At 51.4% G+C, this 13,159-nt stretch overlaps 1 protein-coding gene across 1 annotated transcript; it reads right to left on the bottom strand.

Annotated features, from left to right (window-relative positions):
• Positions 1-2,860: 2,860 nt before the first annotated feature.
• On the bottom strand, positions 2,861-12,260 carry LOC127329650 (uncharacterized). The gene is made up of 4 exons (XM_051356133.2): positions 12,007-12,260; positions 4,935-5,841; positions 3,644-4,478; positions 2,861-3,006 (listed from the first exon to the last, which is right to left on the bottom strand). Exons 1-4 carry the CDS (start codon positions 12,258-12,260, stop codon positions 2,861-2,863), a joined length of 2,142 nt encoding a protein of 713 aa, XP_051212093.2.
• Positions 12,261-13,159: the final 899 nt, after the last annotated feature.

Here is a 13,159-nt window from a genome sequence, read left to right as displayed (position 1 = left end):
CTACGGCTACGGTCTACCACCTAATGACGAGATAGAACTCCGCTTGGAGATGTCGCGTGATGAGAGGCCGTTCAACTCACTTGAGGGCTGCCGTCCATTCCCCCCTAGGCGTACAACCTGATCCTACGACGGGAACACTTGCTAAAGCTTGAACGATATGTCCTTGAACTTCCGTATTGTAATAATTGCTATATATTCCCATAGAATCGACTAGTTGCTTTTATTTAGTTGTATGAATGTGCATGTGAACATGTGTCTATAGTTTCATTTACTTTGCTATATATTTCAAGATTATGGCGTACATAGCTTAATAATTATTTGCATTTACTCGACCACTACTTGCCTCGTATTTGGAGTTCGTCGATGATTAGAATGTTCAGTCACTCGTACACTCGGGGGTGGAGCCAGTGAGCCTTGGTGCGACGGCCACAAGTATCAATCTATTATGCATCCTGCCTAGCCTCACTGACTCCATCCCTGGATGTTAATATTTGTTTCGACCGACAAAGTATGAGGCACGCTATTTAATTCGTACTACTTGTCTTTTATTTGAGTTCGCACTTCTTAATTGCATTGGCCGATGATTAAAATGTTCGGTCACTTGTACACTCCGGGGTGGGGCCAGTGAGGCTTGGTGTGATGGCCACAAATATCAATCTATTGTGCATCCTACCTAGCCTCACTGACCCCATCCCTGTATGTTATTATTTATTTCGACCAACAAAGTATGAGGCACATGCTATTTAGTTCATACTACTTGTCTCTTATTTGAGTTGGCACTTGTTCATTGCATTGGTACTAACGTTTTACTTGTCTTGTGAATGGAGATGCTGACGACATATGTCGTGTACAAGGGGAGGGTTCCTGGAGTCTACGACGACTGGGAGGACTGTCGGAGACAGGTGCACCGTTTCAGCGGCAACAACTACAAGGGATACCCCACTAGGGTGGAGGCGGAAGGAAGATACGCCCGTTATCTAGTGGGAGAGATGAGGGACATGAGGAGGAACCGGATGAAGACCATGGCCTTCGTGATGATGGTCATCATGACCATGTTGGTCATGTTCTATGTGATTGTAGTTTAGGTTAGGACCTACATTGTGAGGTGTATGACGATACTTGTGACGACTATGTACCGAGACTTCTAACTTTGTGAAACTTCGTCGTTCGGTGTTGCATATGCACATGTGTTGTATGAATCAACACATTCCGAAACGAGACTTGCGTATTTGTGTATTGATACCGAAATGAAACTTGGCTCTCTATGTGCTTCTCATATTGCATGTACTGCTGTATAAATATGAACTGTTGTATAAATTTGCAAATATGCGTTGTAATACGCTGGAAAAAGGCTATAAAATTGTATTATCGATTACTACTGCCGGCGCACCTGCATGACCTACTGCCGGCGCACAGAGCACGCGCCAGTGCTGGCATCCCTACTGCCGGCGCAGCTACACGTGCGCCAGTGGAATATGTAGTTGCCGGCGAATCAGGGCCGGTGCGCCGGCAGTAGCTATCTTACCACCGGCGAACAGACAGGCGCGCCGGCAATGAGCAGTTATCACCGGTCCGTTCGCACCGGCGGGCTTCGGTGCGCCGGCAATAAGCCAATTAGGTGCGCCGGCAGTAGGCTTTTCCCTTGTAGTGCGTGTGGGGAGAAGTTGGATGGAGAGAAGGAGGATGGTGGTGCTAGTGTTGGGGATTAGGGAGGTAGCCAGGGTTGTGTGATGGAATTGATGCTTCCAGCTGTTATAAAAGCGACAAGCAAATAACGAAAAATGATAAAGGTAAACGCAGCGGAGACACAAGATTTAACGTGGAAAACCCCTTCCAACATAGAAGGGGAAAAAACCACGGGCGCCAGCCAGCAAAACTTCATTATATCGGGGAGTGTTTAAAAACGCCGTGGGATATCTTATAATCTGTTAAACCCTAGACGACGGCTTACAAGATGTATATATAGGCGGTGCCAACGATCCGTACCGTACCGCGGGGGCATGCCGCCCCCCGCACCCCCCTTTGCAGGTGTCCCTGCAGGGCGCGACGTATGGGCTAACTTCAGACTCTGCTACGCTTCGGCCTAAGCCTACCAGCGACGGGCCTCGCTCCGCTCGTGAGAAGTTAGCCTCCCTTTAGTATATGAATTCGGATCACAATATAACACCAGCATCCCATTTTATATGCTGAGGTATCCAAGGGGCCGGTGATGCCATTAAGGCGAGCACCCATTGCTAGGCCTCGGGAGTATGCATCGCTGCACGGCCATTAACTCAGTTGGCATGATGCGGGAGCGACGCCGTCTGTAGTGCTGCCGCGCGCGCAGAAGAAGAAGCAGACACGGTCACGTAGGCGGGCCCGAAGCAGAGGGGAGTGATCACGCGCTGCTTCCGCACCGACACATTTCAACCCTAAACATGGACCATGTTTGCGTCCCATCGAACATGCCGATCATTTTGCGTCACCGCACTCGGCTAGGGGTGCAGACCCATTTTTATTCGCACGGACGGATACGGTTGCTTTGCTGCGAAATATCTCTTGGATTGAGCTCTAGCTTTAAAAAAAAAAAATCTGGATTGAGCTCTAGCTTAATTGTACGGTCGATCGAGAATTGGCAAACCGATCTTTTTATTGGTCGACCTAAAACCTTCTCCCCAAAGAAGAAATCTGCAATTGTTTAGTACGTAGCAGTGTCAAGTCAATGGCGCGCGACGAGAGGCGCGTCGACACGTCGGACGGGTCCGTGTCTGTCGCCGGCGGGCGGGTGGTGGCGTTTCCCGGCGGACAGCGACGGTGGACGCGCGCACACCCGGCGGCGCGCACGTCCCTCTCGAGATCGAGCAACCGACGCGCGCATGTCCTAGAAGGAAACTTCCGTCCAGGTGCAGACTGCATGCACGCAGCCATGCTCCATCATTCTATCGCTGCAGTAGTGCTCCATCCATCCACCGCTTCCACTATCGAGTAGCCGCACAGGGCACAAGGCTCCCAGCCCGGGGTCGCAGCCTGCAAAGTCAAACGATTTGCAGAAAACAAAGGGGAAGGCAAATCTAGCGACCGTTCCGTTCCGTTCGGCCTGAGCCGAGCCGAGCCGCGGCTCGTCGGATCGGCTAGCTAAGCTCTACGCCGAGCGAAACGCGTCGTCTGCCCGTGCACGCGGCGCGGCGCGGCGAGCGCGTGGAAGGAGATCTGGCGCTCGATCGGCCCCGTCCAACCTCGAGGCGCCACATTCCGACTTCGAGGCGACGACGTGCCGTCTTGGACTCGGAAGCTTGCGATGCCTGAACACCCTTCCAGAGTTCCATGAGTGAGCATTGTTTTCTTCAGGTCAAACTCCCGCAAAACGAACCTGGCGTCCAACTGTCAGTGGACAATTCCGGCTAAACTCCATGCCTCTTTTTTTTTCGAGAATGACGGGGGGGATTACTCCCCACCGTTTGTGATTTTATTACCCTCGAAGTGACTAGGCAGTCAGTCCATACAAAGATTTACAATGCGACAGGGATCAGCAGGGGGTGGGGAGAGAATAAAAAAGAAGCACATCTCAATTACATGTTACAGGAAAGAAAGAAGGATCGGAGGGAGTCTAGAGGTAGCCGGTCTTCCTCTTTGAAGCGCCATCTCCAAACAGCCAGGTCCTCACAGGCCCTACGAATGACCAGCTGGGCAGTGCAATTTCTATTGTTGAAAACCAAATCGTTCCTGGCCTTCCAGAGAGACCAAAGCAGCACAGCCATTCCAACCCGCCACACGTCCACAGGGAAGTCGCGAGGCTGAGCAAGGTCCCAGAAGGAGAAACGGTCAGCAGGGATATCGACCCCAAGGCGAGCCCAAACACCAGAGGCAAGCGTGCAGTCGAAGAAGATATGACGTCCGGTCTCCTCGGTAGGACAGGCGGCGCAGATCGCCGAGGGAGCACAGTTCTTGAAGAAGAGGTTGGCGCGGGTGCTGAGCCTGTCGATGTCGGCGAGGTAGGCGAAGATCTTCAGCTTTGCGGGGAGTCGAGATCCCCACGCAATACAAGCTGAAGCGTCAACCGGCAGCGCCGGGGAGAGCAGGCGGTAGGCGGCACGCGAGCTGAACGGCGGGGCCGAGGAGGTGTCGAGGGAGCGGATATCGTGGCCATCGCGGAGCGACGTGGCGTCGATGACCTGGTTGACGATGGCGAGCTCGCGGGCGGCGGCAGAAGACATGCGCGGCTGAAGAGAGAGACCCGAGGCAAGAACCACAGCGACCGTCGCGTTCGGCCGCGTGCAATGGGAGAACAGCGCGGGGAACTGGTCGGCAAAGCTCCCCCCAGGCCTCCACTTGTCCTTCCAGAACGCAGTGGAAGTACCACTAACAACGGAGCACCGAGTGATGGAGCGGTAGAGCGGCAGACATTCAGCAACAATCTTCTCGAGGAATGATGGAGTAGATGACGTGTCCCCAAGGTCCGAAGGCGAGTGAAGGCGGAACCAGTCCTTCCACGGAAGACTCTAAGGCTGGTGGAGTTTGTGGACGAAGTTGAGCAGCAAGCACCTGTTTTGCCGGTGGAGATCCCTGATGCTGAAGCCACCCTCCTGTTTAGACAACAAAGCTTTGTCCCAAGCAATTAAACAACGAGCACCCGAACAAGAATCCTTGCCGGTCCAAAAGAAAGCACGGCGCCTTTTATCTATACTTTCTATCACACCACGGGGAAGCAAGTACGAACACATGTAGTAAGTAGCAAGATTATTAAGAACTGCATTACACAACAGAAGCCGACCACCCGAAGAGAGGAGGAGAGCCCGCCACCCAGAGAGACGACGGTCGAAAGATTGGATCAGCGGGGCAAAGGCAGAGATGGGGAGTTTTGTGGGGGAGAGTGGCAATCCGAGATAGGGTTGCGGGAAGGAGGAGATGGGGCACCCAAGGGTGGCAGCCATCCGATGAGCATCATCGTCGCCGACATGCATGGGGATGAAGCATGATTTGTGAAAATTGATGGCCAACCCGGTAGCAGCGGCGAAGTCATCGAGGACGAGTTTGAGGTGGGAGACCGCATCATGGTTGGCCCTACAGATGATGAGAGTGTCATCAGCATATTGGAGGACGGGACAAGGCAGGTCAGGCGAGAGGGGGTGGCCAATCAAGCCGTCCCTCCAAGATTTACGGATAAGGCGTTGAAGGACGTCCGCCACGATGATGAAGAGGTATGGAGAAAGAGGGTCACCTTGCCGAAGCCCATTGCGGCAACGAATCCAGTCCCCCGGGACCCCATTGAGGAGGATCGCAGTGTGTCCGGTGGAAAGAATGCGGGACATCCACTCGCACCAGCGTTCGTCGAAGCCCCTAGTTTTGAGAATGGTCAGGAGGCTGTCCCAGTTAACGGAATCGAAAGCTTTTCTGAAGTCGATTTTGAAGACGACGGCGGGGGCTTTTTTTAGGTGGCAACACCGAATGAGGTCCGCAGCGTAGACGATATTTTCAGAGATACGACGCCCAGAGAGGAAGCCGGTTTGATCGGCATCCACAAGAGAGTGGATGGCACATTGGAGTCTAGAAGTGAGCACCTTTGTGATAGCCTTCATGACACAATTCTGGAGGGAAATTGGCCTGAAGAGAGAGGGATGGTTTGCAGCGTCTACTTTTGGGAGGAGGACCAGGAAGGCCCTGTTGATTCTTGTGAGGTCAATGGAACCATCGTAGAAGGAGGAGAAAACTCCAAAAACGTCCGAAGAGACCAAGCCCCAAAAGGTGGAGAAGAAGGAGGGGCCGAAGCCATCAGGCCCGGGGCTCGACTGTTTGTTCATGTCAGAGAAGGCCTTGCGGATCTCGTCGTGGGAAAACGGAGTACTGAGGGAGGCCGGGAGGGCCCTAGAGTTGTAGTAGAGATCAGCCAGGTTAAACCGCCACTCACAATTGGTGACCGACCCGAGGAGGGTAGAGAAGAAATTTTTAAGAACAACCGCTTTCTCAAGGTGGGAGGAGGTAGTGACACCATCGACCTCCAGAGAGGGGATGGTGTTACGTCGAAGGCGACACGTAGCAGAGGCGTGAAAAAACTCCATGCCTCTTCTCGCGTCCAAATTAGTTAATCTACGGAATACATGCTACTGTATTATGTATAGATTTTTTTTTAGGAAATTTCACCGATATATTAATAATCATTAACCGTAGTACAAGTAGCTTAAAAAGTAATAAAGATTGTAAATAGGTACTTGGACCAATTAGCGAAAACTACAAACACTATCATGAGCCAAAGGCGCCCCCGTGTCCTTGCCCCTCCATCAGAGGAGTAGGGAAAAATTTGTCGTAGTATAGTTTGTTGTAGTAGACAGACGGGAAGTTGACATGCTAAGTTCTCAAAGGACCGGGGCACCTTAGCAGCAACCATCGCTAATGATAACAATCGTAGATTGAAAGAGACCAACATAAAACCACACCAATGAATACGAAATCCGACCGGAGCGAGAATAAGATTAGGTGTACGGATGTAGCATCATCCAAAAAGACAATAAAAACAACCTCAAAAGGAACGGAAACTCCCATCAACGAGGTGCCATGGTTAACCACACCTTCAAGATTCCAAGGACACCGGAAATGGAGTGAACCAACGACATCGCTGACGAGGAGAACGAAACCTTAGATGGTTCTCGCCACCGCCTCTCCTGGTCGCCTCTTCCGCTCACGCTCACGTACCGGTTCAAGTTTGGAGATTCTTCGAGTGGGCAAAACATGGTGGGATGATCAATCCCATTTCATACATTATCTTCACAGTACGCAGGGGCGGAGCTCCCGTAGAAGGATAGGGTGCAGCCGTGCAGCTGACCCCAATGCATCACACGTAACGATGAGAAAACCTATGCAGATTTCATATCTAAACCCAGTCTAAAAACTTTTCTAACCCCATCTATGCCTGGCTGCACAAGGGACCTACATTTTGGACTTTGAAGATGAGAATAGTGGTTAGCGGCTCATGGACCGTGCTCAGGCCTGCTCATGCGTGTGAATATAATAATTACCTAGTCTGAGTGGCGGACCCACAAAATTACACTAGTAGAAAAACGGTCATCTATACCGGTTCCAGAGGGCCATTCGTACCGGTTTTGCAACCGGTACAAATTATTCGGCACTAAAGCCCCCCCCTTTCGTACCGGTTGCTTACGAACCGGTATAAAACGGGCCTCCACGTGGGCCACCAGGAGAGCTCAGGGCTGAGGATCTTTGGTACCGGTTGGTAATACGAACCGGTACCAAAGGTTCCCCCCGCGGCAGGGAATTTTCCCAAATCTCTGCCGCGGCAGAGAATTGGCTTTTTAGGGTTTTGGAGAGGTTTAGGGATATCGGTTTGATTCATATCGCGTCGATGCACCAGAAACGCGTTTGGGTTTAGGTAGTACATGAAGATCAAGATGATGCATAGCAAGTTGGTGCATATAATATAACACACATGTTATTGCATGAGATCGCAAATTAAGTAGCACTATGCATGAAGATCGATCTTCATGCATAGTGGTGCTCTCCGAGGCGTACTCTATATATGTCTATTACATGTAGCATAGTGGTACTCTTCGAGTCAACGATATATGTAACATGTACATCTTCATTCATTGTGGTGCTCTGCGAGTGGTGGTATGACGTCCCGAAGGAAAAATCCCGCCAATTCCTCGCCTATTGCTATGAAGCGGTCATCGATTGAGAGCTTGTTCCGCTTTCTTGCCAACTATAAAAGAATAAGATACAAATGAATACATGAAACAACTATTACTGAAACTCGGCACAACTTATGATAACAAAACAAATTTGTGAAGATTGTTTTTGTACCTCTTTATTTCTCTCATTATTCGTTCTCTCGTTGACAATTCTGCGGATGAACTCGCAAACGAAGAATCCACAGAGATCGGTCCCCGGAGGTTGTTGCGGGCATTTCTTTACAAGAATATAATTCAATCAAACAATAGTCAAGTATGATAATTGAAAGGTGTGTGGACCTAGGTAGTACTACTTACTTTCGCACGCCATCGCAGCTTCGGTGGCCATTCACGGGACGTATCTTCCTTGATGAAAGTTTGCCATACGCTGCTCGACAAAAGAAAATGCATAAAAGAGTCATCAATTAGTTCAAAGCAGGAAATTAACGAAACAAACCGATAAGAATTCAAATTACCTTCTCGAGCATTAAAAAACAAGACACGTATAGATCCTTTTCTTTGGTTAGTGAGTCCAAGACTTCAACTTCTCCAATTTCCAAATTGATGACGAGAAGAATAAAGTGAAACCTACGCACGTTTCAATATGTAGTCATTAGTTAAAATTTTGACATACGGTGAGCAAAATATAATGTGTTATAAGACAGTAAGACTCACTCGAAGTTGTAAGGCCAAAGTATTAGCTTTTTGTCACGTTGTCGCTTCAAAAACCTTAGCAAAGTCTGCGGTGTATCCTTGTTATAGAGGGGATCATCTATGGTTTTGACATGCATTGTGTTCGGGTCAATGAACCCAATGTACGTGATATCGTCCCGTTTGCATTCGTGCCTCTTCGATCTGCCGGATATGGCGCACAATAGATTCTATTCTGCTGACAATGAAGGACTTCTCAAATTAAATAAATAAATCACTTACGAGACAATAGCAACTGATGATTGATTTGTCGAGGGCCCGGAGATTGTATAACTGAAAGAGTTCGGCGAAGTCAACGTTCACACAATACTCCTGGAAGTAGTGCTCTTCCCTAACTCGCACCATGATAGTCTCGATCCCTTCCTTTGAGGCCTTAAGGTACCACGAATGCAAGTTACGCATACATGTTGGTACCTTCCTGAGATTCTCGACCAAATCTTTCCCTTGAACAAACTGATATGCTCGTTCAGCTAAGGCGTAATCAGTTGCGTCTTGTCGAGAACTTTGAACGGTCTTCCCGTCAAACACCTTGAGAGGGGCGACCGATTGAACGGGTTGTTGTCCGAGCTGGTAGACACTGTGTATCCCTTTTATCTCCCTGATACCCGATTTAACGGGTTTTGTCGCCTCGATCATCTTGTCATACGACCTTTCAATAGAACGCGCATAGTCAGATGGCGGCGATGGTACAGGGTCATATAGATTGTCAACGGTACGCACAACTTTCTCCCGATCTAGTGTCTTCTCGAAAGGTATCTCTGGCACTTTCGGTGCAAAAAATTTCTTCACCTCGGCCTTAACGGCCTCCGCGTTTTCCTCTGGAGTTTTTTCCCAAGGTAACTTCTCAGGAGGCGGCAGTTGTTTCTCCTTTCTAGCTTTCTTCCTAGGCGGCGTACCGTTCCGCTTAACGGACGCTGTCTTACGCGGAGGATCTCGAGATGGTGGACTCACGCTGGGGTCCCTCTCGTAGGTGTGGACTTGGCTGCTCACCAGGACTGCCACCGGGGAGGAGTCGATGGCATTTGCTGCTAATGTGTAGGAGTCGGTGGCCTTTGCTAAAGGACGACGTACTTCTTCGGCAATAGGGCGAAACCGTGCTTGACATCGCCCATTGTCCTCTCATCTTCACCTCTAGGAATATCAAGCTCCACTTTTTCAAACCCCGAAACAACTTCATCCACCCCGACACGAACACAACCAGGTGGAATGGGCATATGATGGTGCATTGCTCCATCTTCACTTGGGTACACATAGCCGACCGCCACCTTAACGAGACGCGGTCCTGATTAACATATGTAGCTCGCAATCTGTCTTCTCCGTGACATAATCCACGGGGTAGCTTCCTCCACATCCGTCAAGATGCGAGGAACCGACACTGCTTCTTCGCTGAGATGGGGCAGCATCGGCTTGTGGATCCTGTAGAAACAGTGGCTGATCAGGTGCCCTCTGATTTCTCTCAAGAGCCTCCACCCTAGATAACAACTCCGTTACAATGTCGGCGTCCTTCTTCTTCTTTCGCGAACGGCTTCTATAAGTGTCAGCGCTGTCCGGCCACGCTTCCTTCATGGTGAGACCTGGGCGAGCTCGTACCCGTCCAACATGTTCAGGGTTCCCCAGAGCGAGTGTCAGCTCGTCATTCTCTCGATCGGGAATGTACTCTCCCTTTCTGACCTTTTCAATTGCATCTACAAGCTTCGGTACAATTGCCTCAATTTTTTCCTTCCATTTTCCCTTCGCAACGATCAACCACTGTCTTTGGGTCCAACCCTGCCCCATGAGCGAACAACCAGAACTTGGACCGTTCGGGCCAGTCCCATGTCTGTGGAGTGATTCCATGATCCATCAGTTTATTCTCAAACGCTGTCCACTTCGGAATGGCACTCTTGTAGCCACCTGACCCCAAATGATGCGGAAGTTTCTTCTTTGCAGCATTTTCGGTATTTTTCTTCGATCGGGACACAAACTTAGACGATTTCTTATACTCCTTAAATGCGGCCCAGTGATCTTTTATCTTCACTAGATTTTCGGTATTATCATCGAATACTGGATCTTCATTCTTATATTTGTCCCATAAATTTTTCTTGAAGCTCTGGAATTGTATGGCCATCTTCTTCCATGTCCATTCCTTGACTTTATCCTTCTGGCCTTCCGTCATGTCTTCCGGTAGGCTGAACTTTGTCAGTAGCGTTTCCCAAAGAAATTTTTTCATGCTGTCGTTGACATAAGTAGCACCACTCTCCGGGTTCTTCGGCTTATGCCACTCTTGAATGCTGATCGGTACATGGTCCCTAACAATAACTCCGGATTGACTTGTAAATTTGCGGCAAAACTCCTTGGGCTCCACTGGTTCACCATTAGCCTTGAATGCCGTGAGGGCTAACCTGCCCTCGCCCTTTAGCACCCGTCGGGCCTCGTTTTGTTCTAACAGACTTGCTCGATGATCCGTATAAGGCTAAAAGAAAAAATTATTCGTTAATAAGTGCAATACAAATAAATGAATGCATCTAGGGATGAACACAGACTAATTGATACATAGATATACACCTCGCCGGAGTTTGTGATGGACACTTCATTGTCTTTTCTAACTTGTTCAGACTCAAGTCCCTCGCCAAAATCATTCAGAAAGTCGGCGTACTCGTTGTCATCTCCATCGTCGGGTTCCGGACCACGGGCACTCTCATAGATCAATCGCTGCACCGCTTCTTCCCCCTCCTCATCTCGGACGAAGGTGCCGTCCTCCATACCTCAATGTCACTGCAAAATTAAGAAAGCAATTGTATTTCATTCATCATGTAATGATCATATAACAGATTGCTAGATGGATAACAATTGAAATGAAGAAAGCAAAAAAACCCTAACGGACCGCCACGGCCACGGACACGGTGTTCCCCCTCCTCCTCTCGCTCTTCTCTCTATGTCGCGGCGGCACCGCCACGGACTCGGCACCGCTACAGACCCTAACCCTAACACTCGGCGCTCGTCCTCTCGCTCTTCCCTCTATGTCGCGGCGGCTGTCTATATATCGACCGTACACCCCTCGCCGTATGGATACACACCTAGCACTACTAGTATTTAAACCGCATCGTGCAGATGCTAATTAACTTCCCAGTGCTTCTTCATGGTCAGATTTGCAAATCATGGAAGGTTTTGTTCGGTTCTGATTTTGCTCTGTTTTCAGATAATGGGCGACGGCATGACTGACAGCACTGGCGGAGCTTCGTTGGAGCCAAACCGGGCCATGGCCCGCCCATGTTTCTGGCTTCTGACTCGTGAGCTGCCGCCGCCACCAGCAAAGGGACCGCCGCAGCTGCACCCTACAGGTACACGGCCACAACGTGCGGCACACCGGCCGGAGAGCAGCCCGCGAGCGATGCCCCGATTTCTCCGATTTCCTGTCGATACTTGATTCTTTCTTTACCCAAACTTTGGCTTACCAATTTGATAGACGGAGGATTGTTAGCCAAAATTAATTTTCAGTTTTGCAAAATAACAGCTAAAGCCCACTCAAAGAAAATTAGATTTTTTCTTGAAAAGGAAAGGAGATGGACATGTGTAAAGCTGAAGAAAGATCCTTGAGCATTTTGTGTTTTCCTTTGGCCCGCCCAAGACTTTCTTCCAAGCTCCGCCACTGACTGACAGGATGTGGGAGGCAACGACGAAACACGCCAGGCAATGCGAGGCCGGCGACAGGGTGTACGCGTACACCGCAGGGCAGACCGGCGGCGTCGGCGGCGCCACCGTGTACGTGAACTCCATCTGCCAGCTCGTCAAGATCGAGCTCGCCGGCGTCGAGTGCGTGCCGCAGCACCTCAACAGGGCGCAGAAGGCGTACGTGCACCAGCTGCTGCTGGAGGCGTTCGAGCAGCGCGCCAGCCTCCAGGAGGCCGACATACTCCTCCACGCCAGCCACAGGAGCGCGCGTTCAGGTCAGTAACTTGAGCGGCCCTTCGCTGCATCGCCGAGCATGTTGCGCATGTTGTCGCCGCAGCGCGCATACAGCGTGGCGAGGGTGTTGGCGACGTAGGGCATGGCGTCGATGCCGAGCTTGGCGCAGAGCGCGTGCACCTCACGGCCGCACAGCAGCAGCCTGGCTTCGGCGCACGCGGTGAGCACAGCGGCGCATGCGTGCGAGTCGCAGGGCACCCCCGAGGCGCGCATCTCAGCGAAGCGGCGGAGCGCGTCGTGGCGTCGGCCCGCCCGCGTCAGCGCGCCACGAGCGTCGGCCCGCCCGCGTCGGGCGCCCACGAGCATTTCGTCGAACACCCCGAGCGCGAGGCGGCCGGCCTTGGCGTAGGCGTCTGCTAGCGCGGTGGCGTGGCCGGCGTCGGAGGAGACGGCCGAGGACCTGACGGCGAGCGTGCAGCGACGCGGCGTGGCCGGCGTCGGCGGCCGCGGCGCAGGCCTTGAGCGCGAGGCTGACCACGAAAGGGTCGGCGGCCGCGAGCGGGGAGGCGTGGATGCGGGCGGCGGAAAAAGGAGGAGGGCCGGGAGGTACTGCGGGCGGCGGCGGCTGCGTCGGCGGTGGCGGCTGCGTCTGCGGCGGCGGCTTCGTCGGCGGCGGCGTGGGTGCGTCGGCGGCGTGGGTGCGTCGGCGTCGTCGGCGGCTCTCGCTGTCGCGCGGGGGAGAAAGAAGATTTTGGGATTTTTCGGTCGCCGGCTAAGTGTAAAACAGGGCGATGGGCCTTTAGTACCGGTTGGTACCACCAACCGGTACGAAAGACTCTTCGTACCGGTTGGTGGTACCAACCGGTACTAAAGGGTTTTTTTTTGTTTTCTTTTTTCTTTTCTTG

The sequence above is a fragment of the Lolium perenne genome, chromosome 2, assembly GCF_019359855.2.
Source record: "Lolium perenne isolate Kyuss_39 chromosome 2, Kyuss_2.0, whole genome shotgun sequence".
Classification (NCBI taxonomy): Eukaryota; Viridiplantae; Streptophyta; class Magnoliopsida; order Poales; family Poaceae; genus Lolium; species Lolium perenne.
Note: the sequence above shows the minus strand (reverse complement) of the source record. Positions and strands in the feature narration are given on the sequence as shown.